At 29.5% G+C, this 17,709-nt stretch overlaps 1 protein-coding gene across 5 annotated transcripts in view; it reads left to right on the forward strand.

Moving 5' to 3' along the window:
* The window catches only part of LOC107443179 (Ceramide phosphoethanolamine synthase), a 79,579-nt gene that overhangs the window by 40,003 nt on the left and 21,867 nt on the right, over nucleotides 1-17,709 (forward strand). Inside the window, exon 1 of one of the 5 annotated variants that reach the window (XM_016056965.4) lies at nucleotides 10,154-10,414. The exons of 3 other annotated variants lie outside the window; for them this stretch is intronic. In XM_016056965.4, coding sequence (XP_015912451.1) covers nucleotides 10,412-10,414 — 3 coding nt within the window. In that variant the 5' untranslated portion in view covers nucleotides 10,154-10,411. Of the gene's footprint in view, nucleotides 1-10,153; nucleotides 10,415-17,306; nucleotides 17,459-17,709 lie in introns of those variants that run through there. One more of the 5 variants, XM_016056962.4, reaches the window with a different exon arrangement.

Genomic DNA, 17,709 nt, shown 5'->3' on the forward strand with positions numbered 1-17,709 from the left:
ATTTTCAAAATCGTATATCTAGTTTCATATTCATGTGATTTCAAAATCCATAATTGTTATTCATATTCACACAATTTTAAGATCAACTCTCGCGATTCTTGTAAGAAGTAAATTTTTTTTAAAAATTAGTTACTATAAAAGTGACTGTTTTTCTAACGACGATTATTAGTATGTATATGTAAGTGTTACAACATCAGAGAAACTGGAAGGGAATATATTCAAAACTTACATTCTGTGCTAGCAAAGAAGAAAAAATAGGATTTGTCACAAAATGTTTGAAAATGGACTAACGACTAAATATAGCAAACATAAAAGATATAGGAAACAAAAGCAATAACTTAAAAAGGGATTCAATTTAATTTTTTTTTGTTGGAAAAAGAGTTAATAGTTAAAAGAGTTAACTCATCATCAAAATTTTATTTGTAATTGCTGTTATTTATGCTATAAAATGCAAAATTCTTATCAAATAAAAAACAATTATCTAAACAGTTGCTGATTGTCATGTAATTTTTCAAACTAAAATACCAATTTTTGTATGTTAAGGAGTTACTATATATTTCTACTTCACTGTTATTGATATGTTTCAAAGGGCTGTAGTTAGATTAGACTATAACATGAACATAATGATTTGGTTCATTGTTAAAGTTTTTTTTTCCCAATATAATTTAAAAAGTAATATTACTGATATATTTGCTATAAATCACATAACAGTATTTATTAAAAGAAATGAAATATTAATGTATATTCTCAGTAGTTTTAATTTGCTAAACCAGGTAGTTTTTCAAGTAATAATTGTCTCTTATGTGAACTGAAGGAAAAATATAATTTCCAGCTTTATTTTTTCAATTGGTAATTTTTATTTTTATTAAATGTTAAGTATCAATGTAATCATTTATATAATAATAGATTAGTACACAATTGTATGTCTACACATTATTTATTACCTTAAACTGTCTGGAATTTATTATTAAAGGGCTGTGCTTGCGTAAAATTTACTATCGTGGAAATTCAGCTTTTTTGTCTTTTGGCTAATCTCATCCCTGTATATTAATTATTTTAGAGGTCATGCTCATTATAGCTCAGCCATCTGAGACTTTTCACTAGAGGGTGGAAACCGTATTAATAATAAAGATATTGGAATTGATGGATATTTGTTCCTAATAATAATAATAATAATAATAATTAAAAACACAATTTTGTGAAGTGTATCGGCTAAAGATTATAATTTAAGTTCTAGTAGTTTTCGATAAACTAAATGTTTCGGCGAAAGGAGAAAAAAAAAACTTTTTTCGAAATATTTCAAAATTTAGTAATTGTTTTAGATGGTTCACTATTTGCTGACCGTCACTCGATATCCCTTGGAACTACTTGCTGAGTTCTTAAATTCGTGCGTATCTCAGTGGACTGCTCGTACAACTTGGTTCCTAGTACATCACCGAAGTCAAATATCGCTGGTTGCGGTCAGTGACCACTTTAATCTGACTGCGAATGAACCGAGAGTGTACGGTGTCGGTCCTCGTTAAACTGATGTACCGTAAACAGTTCGACTTCGCATTCACGCTGTCGGTCTGCCAAAGCGGGGAGGCCATCTCATCTGCAGAGGATCAATATTATGATGACTTGTCTTTGGATCATCCCTAGGAATGTTTCCCAAACTGCCGCCAATAGCCCATTGAGCGAAACGTGATGGCTTAGGGAATAGAATGTTCGCCTTCCTATGAGGTGAACCGAGTTCTAATTCCAGCTTTGGCTGTTCGATACGAATTCGGCTCCCGGCTCGCACCCAACTCTGTGCTGCCGTAAAAATATCCTCAGTTGTAGACGGATCATGGGTTAGAATTCCCTTGACGTCAAACTACACGTGGGAGGTTTTCATGGTTTTAGCCTCCATGTAACGTAAATGCGGATTAGTTTTATCAGAAAGCCTTCACAAAGGCAAATTTCTCCCATTACTTGATCCAGGAGTTCAATTGTTTTCATTGGGTTCAAAAGTACAAGGCTACGGAGTTGAACATTGGTAGCCGTAAACTCAAATTTGGATCGGCTGTTATAAAATTATAAAATAAAATAACCCATTGTGCAGCTCTAGTGTGACGTAAATAAACTTCTGCTACTTGCATTCGTTCATTTTCCCTGTCCAACATAGAGTGGGACGGAATGCCGATAAACTTGAGAAAAATTAAAATATTGAAGTGATTTCATATTTGTTCGTAAGAAAACAAAACAAAATTACAATTTTATCACCTCAAAACTAATTAGAAATTTAAATTACTATTTAGATTTAAAAATAATTTTACCGATTAGAAATTAGCGTATTGCTCGTCTGCAAAAAATTATAACTCTTCTGCTGATCGTTTTCCGATAAACCAGGGCTCGAAAAAACTCAGAAATTTTACCCGTCCCCGAGGACGGCTTGTCCAACAATGTACCCGTCCTCCTTTGAAACTAACCCGTCGTTTCTAAATAAATAAAAATATAATTTTCTCCTATTTATTACTAACAATTATATAAATTGCACAATGAATTAGTAGTTACTAGGATTACAAATACTAGGATAGCATTATACGGTAATAAAAGAAATACTAGGTTACTAATAGTAAAACCTATTATTTCTTTAATGAAATAATTTATTTCTTTAATGAAATAATTTAAATAACAAAGGTCAAGTTATCTGTCAATTATCATGTCAATTTATCCGATGGTACTGCGTTTTTTAAATGAATCAAATATGACGTTTGCCAGTTCCACAATCAAGCCAATGATTTACAGAGGTTTCTGCACAGAAATCTGAAAGGGGTTTTCCATTTAGGTAGATGTTCATAATTGCGTTTAACGCTTCTTGTTTAAGACCAGTACGTAATGTGTTTTTTTGTAAGTTCATTGCTGAAAAGCCCCTTTCAACCGCTGCAGTACTCCCAGACAGAGAAAACATCAATTCCACCATGCGCAGTATGTTGCTGTATTTCGAGATTAGAGGGTCATTTTAGAAGTGAGGAGCTAGACTCTTGTAAGATAACAAAAATTGAAAATATATCACGAACATTAACGGGAAAATGGCCGTCCGCGCGGACGCTGGATTCGAGAAATTCGTTGTCCGCGGGGAATTTTTGACCGCCGAGGACGGGTGGACGGGCGGTTTTTCGAGCCCTGCGATAAACTAAATAAAGCTAAAAACGAAGACCATAATATACCCAATCATAATCAATCGAAATCATAATATACTCAAAAACTAATGTTCTCCTATCATCTTACATTAAACTCTTACTTTATCTGTATACATGAAATAAAATTTATATCAGATATGATAAAACAATATTACGTGAACTGAGTCTTGCCGAAAATTGACAACTTGCCAAAACAGGAAAGAAGAAAATTTACTTTAAATACGCGGTAACTTAAATATCTCAGTCGAGAGCCTTGTTTCTCAATTGCTGGTCCGCAAACAACTGTTCACTGGTTCGCAATCTTACACAAGTTAGAACTTATTGAACTCACTTTAAAACTAGGGTTGTAAGAACTAAAATCACACTTCAATTCAATGAACATATAATACTTCTGGATAAAATCTTGAAACGAATAGATTTATGCAAAAGGAATTATATTTTTTTGTACCTTTTTCTTTGTCTTGAAACTACATTTTCTGTTCGGTTAACTACATTCTCGATTTAAGACTACATTTTCATTTCGGTTATATTAAAATAAAACATCGAAATCTTTCGCCTGCTTTACGTGTTGCTGTTACTGGTTTGACACTTTGAATTGACTTGTTAGTATGCAACAAACAACAACTGTACTTAGTTATTTATTTAAATTATTTCCGTATTATTTCCTTTTTTGTATTTATTTGGCATCTCTTGCTTTTTTTCCCCATTTGTATTAGAATTAATAAAAATTTTATCTATGTAGGAAGCTTCGCTTACCAACCCCCTAATAGTTTCTCATTCATCATTGTTTTTTTCCCCTAATCTGTATATTTTCTACAAAAACATCTTATTTTTAAATGATACAATTATTTTATGTTTATGTGAGAAAATTTTGTTAAGGTATTAATCGTAACCAAATAGACAAGTACCTGTATTCGAAAAGTAATCATCTGTTCTTGAACAAACAAAGAAAAAAAAATTAAATCAAAGGAATATAGATTACGGGTCTTAATAAGAAGACATAAGTGAGAAGTAATTTACTTCGTTGATGAGGCTTATAACATTTCAAATAGAGAATAGTTTTTATCTCTCTTTATAATCTTTTTAATTTTTAATAAAACCATATTAAGATTTATATCAGGCAACATATAATCTCACACTCGCCCTCTCTCTCTAAGAAGAAATAACGAGCTTGTGAGCGAAAAACTAATTTCCTGCAACAATGAATGAATAGTCAATATTTAAAGCAGAAAAACTGAAAATTTTTTTTAGAAAAAGCACTTAATTTCATATGATTGAATTGATTTTCGAACACATTAGAACCTTGAACGCAATTCGCGCTATGTTCACAATCATAACTGGCTTTTTCAGCATGTCAAATTATAACTCTGTAGTTGCATTTCAGTGGGGTACAGACAGTTCAAACACGGTTTTTTTAAACTTTTTTTACATTTCTTAACCAATTCTCGAACTAGTTGTCGAATGTAAACTTTTTTTTTTATTCCGTTATATACCGTGTACATTTTTTCACAGTCCATAATAATTTCAAAGTTTTATATCTTATAGTTTTTGCTCAGCAAAACTAAATGTAACGTAAAAAAAAAAAACATTGCGAAAAAAATACAAATAATTGCAATAACTGTTTTTTTTTCTGCAAAATTTGTTTAAAAGAAGAAAAACTTCTGTTAAAGTCATAAACAAAATTGAATTGAACACAATGTAGCTTTAGGTTAACACCAAAAGCAACAACCCTTACGTTTTTTATTATTTATTTATTTATTTTTATGTATAAGAGAAATATGTTTTGGCTTAAAAATATTTTTCATCGTGAAGAGTGTGTATGTGATACAAACTTTCCAGGAAACTGTTTTAGTGTCACAATTTTGCGTATGTAAACACAAATGTCGGTAGTCCAATTTATTATTTGGACTTATAACATGAAAATTATTTAAAAATTAAAATTTTATTGTGATTAATGTGTTTTATTTTACACCAAAAAATCCGAAAAAAAAAACAGTATAAACTATTTAGATAATTAAAACAAATTCGAAATTTAAATCAACTTCGACGTTTTACTCGTTTTATTTTTGCCATAAGATTACGTGGCTGCAAGGAGCAAAAAAATTCTAGTTTTCTTGAGAATTGTTTTCGCTAAACTGCAATACGCGGCGCAAAATAAACCAGCCACAGTTTAAACATAAAATAACTTGAAAACAGATGACCGCATCAATAACATGTTGATATCAGAATGTTCTTCTAACAGTTCTCTAGAAATGTGTACGGAATTTCACATTGCTTCATCTAATAGATTTTTTTTTTTAAATTATGACTTTTATATCTGCTTTATTTACGAATTATCAGTTGGATGTCGCCAATTTGTTTTCATACAAAGCTTATACTATCACCAACTGTGGAGAGCTGGAAAAAGTTTTATGATTTGCTTCTTTGTGAATAACTCTGATTTTGTAAATGTTCATAATTTGTCAGTAATTTGCTTTTTCAGATCAATCTATACATTCTCCTGATAGTTAGTATACAGGTGACCTATTTATGAAGGGAAAAAAATCGTAATTAAATGTTTAGTTTTAGAGTAAACTCTTTTCAGAATTGTCAGGATTTCACACACAGTAGTTAGTTTATTGTAGCTTCACTTACTGTAGTTCGTCCAAATTTTGTTTCGGATTCAAGTTGTAATTTTTTTTTTCTAAAACTACTGCTAATTTTTATGAAGGTCCACATTTCTTTTATCATACTCCAAGTAGAATATTGATTTAATTCTCTTTATATAAGTAGGTTATGAAGAACAAACAGAAAGCACGCCATCTTATCAGTCATAAAAAAGAGAAACTGAATTTAGATAACATTTCAGTGCTTTTTTATAGCCTCCATATAACTAATAAAATAAATTCAACTGTGTGATTCGTTTCAGAATTTTCCTATTAATGTTACTTTATTATTTGAATTTATCTATTTTACACACTCTACAAAACCATATTATTATTATAATATTATAACCGTCGTTGAACAGCCGACACAAATTTGGGTTTACGACTACTAATGCTCAACTCCGTAGCTTTGTAATTTGGAACCCAATCCAGAAGATAAGGGAACTCCTGGAACAAGTATTGGGAGAAATTTGTTTGAAGAAACTAACCCGCATTTGCCTTACATGGAGGGGAAAACCACGAAAATCTCCCACGCAGAGCTTGACGGCAGGACTCTAATCCATGATCCGTCTACCATTGAGGACATTTTACGTCAACATTGTGGCAACTTTATGGCAACATAGACACATAGAGAACTAAATTACAAACTGCGTAAAACATAAAAATAAACATTTCATAACCTCGTTGATAGAGAGTTCGCCTTCCCATGAGGTGAACCGGGTTTGAATCCCAGCGATGGTCGATACGAACTCCGCATCCGGCTCCTACCGACCGCAGTGCTTATTTAATATATCTTCAGTGGTAGACGGATCATGGGTTAGAGTCCATTTGTCGTCAGGCTAACCGTGGGAGGTTTCCGTGGTTTCCTTCTCTATTCAACGCAAATGCTGGTTAATTCCATCAAAAAGTTCTCCACGAAGGAAAATTTCTCTCAGTACTTGATTCAGGAGTTCCCTTGTCTTCTGGATTGGGTTCAAAATGACAAGGCTACAAAGTTGAACATTGGCAGTCGTAAAACTAAAAAATTGGGTCGGCTGTTCAATGAAAGTTACAAAATGAAATTATATATATATCGAGATAACTTAAGCGGTTAAAAGGTGCACATATGACCATTATTAATTTTAAAAAAAAACCCTAATGTGTGTTAAACAAACTGAATGATCTTATTTTAGAAGTAATAATATATATTTTATTTTCAGATCGTAAAATTTTGAATAGCTGTGACGTCAATGATTATACATATGTCTATTGACGTCAATATTTTTTAAACCATTTTGAGAGTAACTATTTCCTTATTATTTATTGTTGGAATAAGGCTCTTTATATTCGTGTTAAGAGAGCATTAATTTTATTTCCAACCTCAATCGATTTTAAGCTCGTGTTTCCAATTGTTTCGAATCTGCCAAACATATTGAATTGCAAACTTTTAAGTCTCTATTTCCATTGTTATTCCGTAAATAAAATTTTGTTGTTATTTTCTTTTTATTGATTTTAAGGCAATAAAGATAGTTTTTCTCTCCAATAATTTTTTTCTGTAAACTTGTTATGTGCATAAATTTAGCATTTAAAACGAATTTTTTTTAAAACTGATGTTGTTTGTATCTGCATAAATAAGTTTTTTTTTTGTCAAACAAGTATAATCAAGCAATTATATATACTTATGAGCATCTTTAGAGATCATTAGGCACGGTTTTATTACAATTATTTCCTATTTATTGAAAAAAAAAACTTGAATTTTTTTAAAATAATTTTTTAATGCAGTCAATTTTTTTGCTATTAACAAATGACAATTGTAGTTACTCATAAATAAAATTGAGGAAAATCGAAATTAGGTTAGATTTATTTTAATAAAACCAACTAAGGAAATGTTATTTAAAATGCAATTAATGATGCATTTTTGTTAAAAAAATTAAGGTATTTTCTATTAAAATTATTTTTATTCTATACTGTTAGGTACAACAATGCCTTAGAATAAGGAGAGAATAGTAATGTTAATACAATGATAAATTTAGATAGTGTAAACTTAATTATGTTATAACAATATTATTTTAAGTATTTTGTACTTTAATATTCCATGAGGGACTTCAGAAGTACATTTACAATACACACTGTTGCAAAAGAAAAAAAAAAGAAATATTAAGCATTTCTCAATTTATGTCACTATAGGCTCTATAATTTCACCACAAAAAGATGTTTGGCTCATAATTATTATTAAAAATTGATAATTGAAATTTTTTTTATTAAATTTAAAAAGTAAATTAACAAGAATTAAAATACTTTGTAGCTTGCCTTTACTAAAATTGGTTATAATTCGTCTCGAATAATATGTTTGCCCTAGAGCAATAAAAAGTTTATTAGCAGTATGAAATTCAAAAAATATATAATATTGAGTTAATAGAATTTTGTGTCTTGCTCATGCAGTTTAATAGCATATAAGTTAATAATTGGTCTCCAACAGCAGATGGTTGTCCCTGAACAATTAAGTATTGCACTAAATGAACAATAATTGGTCTGTAGTAAAATGTTAGCCTCAAGAAATAAAATAATATATTTAAAAAGTATTAAATTTAATTAAGATTGTGAGAACTTAATCAGTTCAGTGTAAATCGATGTGAGTTTAAAAAAAATTATACTTTGGTTTTCCCATAATGCGTTTCCTGTATTAATTGATTTACTGTAACTGTGAAATAAATTAACCAAATATTGTGTTTAAGTCAATAATTAATAGTCGAATAGCAGATGATTCTCCCTGAACAATCAAATATTTTTATAGCACTATCTGAACACAATAATTGGTATATAATAAAATGTTAGCCTCAAAAAATAAAATCATATTTAAAAAGATATTGAATTAAATTAAGATTGAGAGAACTTAATTTATTCAGAGTAAATTGATGTGAGTTTTAAACAGGGTTAGCATTTCTTCCAGGGTGAGGCAAGAACCTGTTCAAAATAAAAAAACCTTTATTTCATATTTTTTTATAGTTTTATGCAGAATTTTAAAATATATGTATCACTTTATATAAGAGTCGGTTTGATTATTGATGCTTATCAGAATTTGATTGAAAGATTAGTATGCTTTTGTAAATTGAATTCAATATGTGTTTTTTAACTGTGTATATGTTTCTTCTGGGATTTGTTAATTTAGTCGCATTATTAAAATTTTTTTATTTTAACAGTTCTTTATTATAATTATAAAAATTAGGGTTTACTATACATTATTACTTAATATATTGAAAAACTGCTCTTATTTTAATATCTCAACTCATTATATTTATTTTTTCCAAATTGTTTCTCTTAAATTTTCACTTATTTAAAAACGATGTATTAAGTAGCTTGAAAATTAAAACTATTATTTAAACCGGATTGCAATTATAAACTGCTTAAAAAACTGTTTGAATATTTGATATTTTTTTTCGAAAAAGAGTTTCTTCCATTTCTTCCACTTGGGTTAGAAGAAACCTATTTCTTCCGTGGCTATTTTTTCCATAGTTTTTTTTCCCTTGGATTTTTCTTTGTTTACTTTGTACTGTGCACCAAACAAATAAACATGCCACCCTTAATAACTTATGATCCTAATGATCTGATCTTCTCGTTGTAATACTCAATCTTCATGATTTGAGGTGGTGACCTCAAATATGCTAATGAATTAGTGCAGACGATATCTTAAGTTACGAAGTTCAGAGAAAGTCCGTTTCTGTGTCTGATTTCGTAACTTAAAATATCGTTTGCTCTTATTAATTAGCATGTTTGTGGTCACCCTATCGAGCCATTAAGATTGAGTTCTAGAACGTGATGATCCAATCATTAGATCAAAAATTATTCAGAGTGATCCTTTTTTTTTGTTGTTTTTTCCCCCTGTACCTTCACTTTACCTTAATGGATTCTAATTTACCATAACTATAAAATAATTATTTTACCAAACGTTGCGATGTTTAATCGTTTTAAAATCAATATTTTGTCTGACTCAGCGTATATGCCTCAGAATAATAAAAAATGAGTAATCATATTTGAAATTTCCAACAACGCACTGAAAATGAAAAAGAACAGTTTGAACCGTAATCCACTTTGATTAGGTAGTCTCAGGTTCTTGAATTTTTTATTCTATTTAAAGAAAAGGAAATAGTAAGTTTATCACATGTTATTCAATTTTTATAGTATTAAATGCATTTTGGTAAAGATGTTTCTCTTTTTATTGAATGTAAGTAAGATAGATAAATGAAAAGGAAAAAAGACAGCCGGTTTGCTTGTCAATCAATCCCCCTTTTTTTTTTTATCTGTCAATAAAATGCTATCTTATGGCGTGACCTTCTCCCAACCATCTTTATTCTCGTGATTACGAACGGCTCAGTTTTTATTTTGTAGGCGTAGTTGGCGTATCATCTTGATTGCTTCCTTCTGTTATGTGAGGTGTGCTTTTGTTTGGCTTCGTAAAGGGCTCAATTTTGGCCGACTTTTTTACTTTAATTTTATTACTTACCGCAAACTAAAATGGTTTGTGATTCCGTGGGACGAGTTTCTGGTCAGTGATAGTTAAGGAATCGCGGGATGCGTGTTTACCATTTACTGTATTTGGATATAAATAGTTAACCGGCCGCATGAATGGTAAGCTATTTCATTTCTACAATGATTCCTTCTCTTATTAGCTTTAGAGATAAATGTTATTTTCTAATGTCATTGTATAACGTTTACGTTACACTTTGTATAGTATAAATATTATTTATTGTATAATATTTATATTGGATAATGAAATTTAATATATTTAATATAATATTTTAAACTATTGTATTCTGTTTCTTTCTTCAATATGCAGAAATAAAACGTTATTCCTCATTTTAATTCATCATCATCATCATATTTGGCTAGACAGCCCAGGGTGGGCCAGTGCCTTCCTTTGAATTCGAATCCACTTCTCTCTACTTTTGACACTTGTTCGCCAGTTTTTCTCCTTTAGAGTAAGGAAATCAGTCTCAACTAAATCTAGCCATCTCAGCCTGGGTCTACCTCTTTTCCTGTTCGTTAGGGGTTTGTGTAATAGGATTTTCTTTAAATTGTTAATTTTAATTTTAATTAATATTGTTAAATATTTATGTTAAGCATTGAAATGTTATCTTCCGCATTATTTATAATTTGTATTACATTTATTTTAGCATATTATTTAAACTCTTATATAAAGTTTCTTTCTTCGTTATGTAGGTATGAAACTTTATTTATCATTGTTAATATTATTCATAGATATTCGGCATTAAAATTTTATTCGTTGTATTATTTATAATGTTGTATAATAATTATAATATACAATGAGTTGTTATTTATTATATTGTTTAGACTTTCGTCTAGAATTATTTTTTTTCAATATGGCAGGTATGAAACGTTTATTTTTTAGCATTATTAATATTATTGCTTTCAGTGTAGAAATACTGAGTTTCTCGTGACTTTTTATTGATTAATGTTTTCGTATTGTTAAAGATAACTTAAATATTTACTATTTTTTTTCTTTTAATTCTTTTTTTTTCCTTTTGAAATTACATATTTTTTTTTCATTCCATGAAAATAATACCTTATCTATAAGTTACTTTCTCATTTTGTATTTCATAATATGCTAAATTTTTTTTTCTAAACTCTTTGAAATTTTCTGAAGTGGGTTTCTTTTGTGAGATTCAAAGGGTTAAATATAGTTAGATATAATTAAAATAATATCAGTTTTTATATGCTTTGAAATTAAGACATGTGATAAAACGGTCAATAATTAGTAGATGGGAGCTTTGTCACTTTTAGTAACAAAATAGATGAGTTCTGATTTATTCAAAAATTTATAAATATTCTGAGGATTCTTATTCAAATTCCGGATATTAAATGTAACAAACTTATTTTGCACTGTCGCAAAACTTTATTATAATGTATGAAATATTTAAAAAAATAAAGAAACTAAGAGTTCAAATTATTTGCTCTACACAGTTAATAAATAATATGTAAAATTTGTAACAAATGAATAAATAAATTTCAAACTTACCCTTTTGCACTCTGTTGTTATCGTTTGGATTCCATTTATCTCTGCCAATTCTATGCAGACATATTTTCCGTCTTTTTTTTATTCCGACCTCCAATAAGTAAACGATATAATTTGAAGCCTAAATTTGGTTTATTTGAATCACCAAAATGTCATTATAAATTTAAAAGTATGAAACACTAAAAGTTAAAAGAAAAGCGAAAATAAAAATAACAGATCTTCGCCTTTCAAGCCAGTCAACAAAATGTCGGCAGTTTACCCATGTGATCAGCGGCAGCCAATTAAAATCAAAACCAGCACAAAAGTCGCCAAGAAAAGACTGGCGCAGCTTTATCTAAGCATGCAGGGCTTTAGCTAATACTATCAACGAAAATATATAATTTCAGTAAAATGATTTTTTCTTAAAAAATCGCCTTTTTTTTCATTTTGTAGTATATTGTACAAGGTAGCGAAATATATAAAAATCTCAATTTTAAATTTTTTTTTCGCTCATTACATGGATTTTTTTATTGCACGACATTAAACTTAATCTTGTCTAAACTATCGGGACCATATTTTTCAGAATTGTGAAGACCAAATCTCTTCTCCTCCAATGTTGAGGGTCTAAAAAACTGAAAACCGTCGAAAACAGCGTTTTTTCAGGGAAAGTGCGTTTTCGTGGCTGAGAAATATCGTCTTTTTCCTTGTAAATCCGATCATTTAGAGCCTAATTTATATTAGGTTAATTAAATTTATTTATTTATTATCTTATAATATTATTATTAAATTATTATCAGACCATACGTCAGAATTATGATCTTTATTTCATGTTTTTTAAGCTGTATTATAATGTAATTATTTATTCTGATGTATATGTTTTTTTGGGATTAAAAGTAATTGTCTTTTGAAGTGAATATACTACCCATTAACATATCTCAATTTAGTTGTGTGTTTGTACTTAAAGCAAACATCAAATCTCATTGGATTCAGACTCTTCAAGTCGCGCTGAGCACTGATCGTACTGACACGGTTCTCAGTAGAGCATCGAAATCAACTACATCGTAGTCATCGAAGTCAATTAATTGTATTATCATTGGTGCCTGTCAAACTACTGGCACAACTACTTTCAGATCGCTTCGATACCTGAGCTCACTGCTTTTTTTTTTTTTAGTTTTAATTAATTCCCAATTTTTTTAAAAAATGTTTTACAGTTTTGTTTTTTTTTAATTCTATTATCCCCTCTCTTCGTTTTGGTTCGCCAAACCCTCAGTTCTTTTCTGATCGCAGCTCTCTTCGCCTGTTCAGACCGCTATGATTCCGATAACCGCTAGTTTTTGTTAACTAAATTACACGATGCAATGAAAAATTATTTTATATGCATAATTGGTTCATAAACTGTTCTCTTATTTAACTATATTAATGGGCAGTCAATTAATTTGCAATAGCGATCTGAAAAGAACATATTTTATAACTAGTTAAACAGCTGACCCAATTTTGAGTTAAGGACTACGCATGTTCAACTAAGAATTGGAACTTTTGAGAGTTAGAATATATTTTTTTTGACCAGTTGTGATATTTGAAACCTATAATTAAAGTTATATCCAATTAATAATCCATTATTTATTTAATGTTTCCATTGTTTTGTGAAATTATTTAATTATAAGGAAAATTTAAAACTTTTTTTTTTAAAAATAACAACATAATAAATAAATTATGAAAAAGATGTGCATTTATTAAAAATTGGCTTAGTATTTCGCATCGAATAATAGAAACCCAATTCAACAATGCAGATGCAACAATCCCAATTCAACAATGTCTATTTTCATTTTTTTTCGTTTTTATTTTAACGGAATATATTACAAACTGTAACGGATCATCCTAGTTAATCTCCGCATTAGCTGGATAATCTGTAGAATAACTAGCTGTTTTCTGACTGGGAACCTCTGATCTAGGTAGTTTGCAGATTACTTAGGTAATTTAAGAAATAAATTTTATAAATTGTAACGAATGATCCTAGTTAATCTCAACATTTGCTGGATAATTAATAGAATAGCTAACTGATTTCTACACTTTAGCGATAACATATAAAATCAATACAACTCAAAGGTAAAGTAATAATTATCAAATTCGGCTGATATATCAGCTTTACTGATACATCTGATTTGCCAATGAAATATGCAATTTTCTTTTTTTATTTTTGCCGTCGCAACAATATGACGACGTTCGATAAAATTTTACCTCAAATATTTATTGCAATGAGAATAACAGTTATTTCCAGAACTGTTGTTCAACGATAAAGAATCTGGTAAAAACATGCCAGTCAGCATCTAAAAATTATATATCAATTCTAATTTCGTTGTCAACAGTTGTTTTTGTTTGTATATAAACACAGTTACTAATAAGCAAAAAATAAAATATTCCAATGATCATCTGCCGTGAGAGATAAGTTTTGTTTTGAAAATTTATTATTCGCTTGTAATTGTTTACTTTTTATATCCATTCTAACTCAAGTTAATATGCATTTGTGTAATTTTACAAATGTATGCATTTCGGCACGGTTTGTTGCTTTATTTGAGCAAAATATACAAAAATAAACATTTGGTTATAAAAGTGTTATTGTTATGAATTATTCATTGTATTGTTCTAAGCGCTTTACAGTTTTTTTTTAAAAACAGAACACTTTATGCGTAGATGTTAAAAATATGCCATGCATTGTGTCATTGTTTCCAACGTAAATTATTATAGCTATTTCTGTTATTTTTTTAAAGCTCCTTCGCCGTCTGTTTTCTTTTTATGTGCACTACTTTTTTAGAATTCTGTTTTCGTATTTTCAAAGTTAGTAGTACTTTGTTTTAATAATATTTTTGTTTGTTTTAGCACTAAATTACTTTTTTATCATATTTTTTGCTCACTAATGTATATATGTTTGGAACATGGAATTCAATGCACCACAATAAAGTATAATTGCCTTTGCGACAAATCTGCTTTTAAGACATATCTGTTGTTTGACAAACTTTAATTATATATTCATAGTTCACTAATCGATGTTTAGAAAGTATATTTAATTTTGACAAATTTATTGTTTGACATGGCATATGCATATTCATAGTTCTTTAAAGTACGGTTAGAACTTAGAATTCAAAGTGCCAAAATAAAGTCATTTGACTTCGCCAAGTTTGTTGTTTGACAAATTATGTCTACATATTCATTGTTCACTAATATATGTTTGTTTAGAACATAGAATTTAATGCATCAGACTTAAGTACAATTGGCAAATTTTATCCACAATTTGGTTGTTCAATGCTCATTAATGTATGTTTAGAGCATAGAACTCAGTACACTAGAATGAAGTGCAGATTGACATTACGGAAAATCTGTTGTTTAACAAATTCTATATATACATTGTTTACTAATGCGTGCTTAGAACATAGATCCTAGTGTGCCAGAATAAAATACATTTGACAAACTTGTTGTTGGAAAAATTGTATCCTCATATTCATTGTTCACTAATTCGTGTTTAGAATATAGAATTCAGTGCACCAGAATAAAGTGCATTTAACTTTAACAAATTTGTTGTTTGGCGAATTGTATCTATTCATTGTTCACTAATGTATGCTTAGAACTTAGTGTGCCATAAAAAAATACATTTGATTTTGATAAACTTTATCAATTTGCATAAAGGATATCCAATGTCCATAAATCTTGTGAATAGAATAAGGCATGCCTTGAAGTTTCAGTTTTAAAGATACTACCAGGGCTAAAATCTTTACTATACACAATTTAACATTCCTGAAAAATGTGAACCATTTTTTAAATCTTAAAAGATGAAGTATGAAAAATTTTTTGGTAACCTAAACTATAATAGAATGCAGAAACTTAAAACTCCAAACGTGGTTTCTGAGGTGGTAATCGAGTGTCTCAGAATTGTTTGTTTTAAAAGACTAAAAATACTGTCACTTGGTATCAAAACATTTACTGAGGCACAACAATCTAAGTGCATATATAGGGTGTCCCAGGATTATTGGGACAATCTTTAAAAGGAAGTAGGGGGCACCACAATTCGGAATTGAAATTTTAGTCAGAAATGCCATTGGAAAGTAATATTATAGATACAAGAAGCAAAGAGACAAAAGACTGACCACCACGCCCAATCCATCTTGTACAACAACACTTAGGCGAACGAAGGCGTTTCCGACGATGGTTTTCTATGCTTCTTATAACTGCATATCATTTTCTAATTTATTCAATAAATTGTTGAATTTTATAAAAATCGTAATCAACCTATCAACATTTTAAAAAAGGAATCTTACTGGCCAGCCTTACATATTTGATCGCAAATGGAGTGTTGAGAAATTTCACCCCTAGATTTAGGGGTTATTAAAATATTATATAAGCTTATTTCGGGCAATTTTAGACCTGTCCCATCCAATTAGTATTGCTTATTTTTGTTTGGGTATAAGAATAGCTTTGGATCATTCTCCGGGATGATTAGACCGTTGCCATTTCATTGTGCATATCTAATGCAACACAAACTAAATACTACTAGGTATAAGGATCGCGACATTTTTCATTCTATTCAAATTTCACCCATGTTTATATTTTCACAATATACGTATTTAGAACTTGTATGCTTACATGTTATAATTTTAAATTTATAATTTTTTTTAATAGATCTGATTATTTTCAATTTACAAGGGGGTTTAGACGGCAATGAATATTTACTGTTGTACCGTGAAATGTTACCGTAAATGTAAAAGTGTAGTGTGAAGTTTACCATGTTAATGTTCCTTTAAAATCAATGCACCTTTTTTTGGTAAAGCTATTATAAAATAATTTTTTCCCTAGAAAACTGTGAGTAAGAAGCACTTCACGTTATTAAGAAAAATATTACTTTTTCTAGAAGTAAAGACCAATTCTCAAACAGACAAAATAAATAATAATAATTATCACTGTTATTGTGTGTTTATATTTCTCTTGAATTGGTCTTTAAAAAAAATAAATAAATAAATCGTGAACTTTCTTTTATTAATTTTCGTGTTTCATTCCTTTATTGTGTTTCCATAACTAAGCGATAATTATTATTATCCTTTTTTTTTAAAGTTAAGAGTTTATTTGTATTTAAATAAATCGTAATTGTATAGAAACTGCACTTTTGCTAGACCGAAAATTAAATAACACTATTTTTCAATTTATTACATTTTTGTTGCAGGGATTTTTCATATCATATCCATTGAAAATAAATCATGAGAAATTCCCACGAAACTATCTCAGAAATTGATTTTTCCACCCCTATTTCAATTAAGTATTCAATTCAGTAGCTGGATTTAAATAAAATTATTTTCCAGCAGTTAACGAATTAAAAGTAACTTTAGTTTTCACGGAGCACTTTTAATCCTGGGTATTTCTTCTCAAAGAAATCATTTCTTCAAAAACAGAGAGCGAAGTCAATATGTTACTAACTGACCGTGTTTACTATCTGGATTTCAAATTTCGTTATCGTTTCATCCCGAGTTAACCTTTGAACAACGAATATGTGGCTGAAAATTCGGACAACACTTGTTTCTTTAGAAAACTGCAGAATGGCAGGCTGGTTAAAACTTCGAAATGTTAATTATGCGCCTGTATACTCCCCTCTGCCAAGTTTCCCCCATGCCTCAAAGGTTAGTTTTTTTTCTTATTTTCTCTAGAACTTTTAGAAATTTACTGGACTTAAGACTTGTTTTTGCGGCTTTTGGTGAGGCGAAACATATTCGCTGTATTTTTAAATTTGTTGTTACACCCTGAAATTTTTTTGGTCTTTTAAAATATTTATTGCATAGATACTACAGTCGAACTCGTTTATAACGAGCACAAAGGGACCGTAACATGTACTCGTTAAATCCGAGTGCTCGTACTAAACTAGGCCTTAAGA

Source organism: Parasteatoda tepidariorum, chromosome 8, assembly GCF_043381705.1.
Source record: "Parasteatoda tepidariorum isolate YZ-2023 chromosome 8, CAS_Ptep_4.0, whole genome shotgun sequence".
Classification (NCBI taxonomy): domain Eukaryota; kingdom Metazoa; phylum Arthropoda; class Arachnida; order Araneae; family Theridiidae; genus Parasteatoda; species Parasteatoda tepidariorum.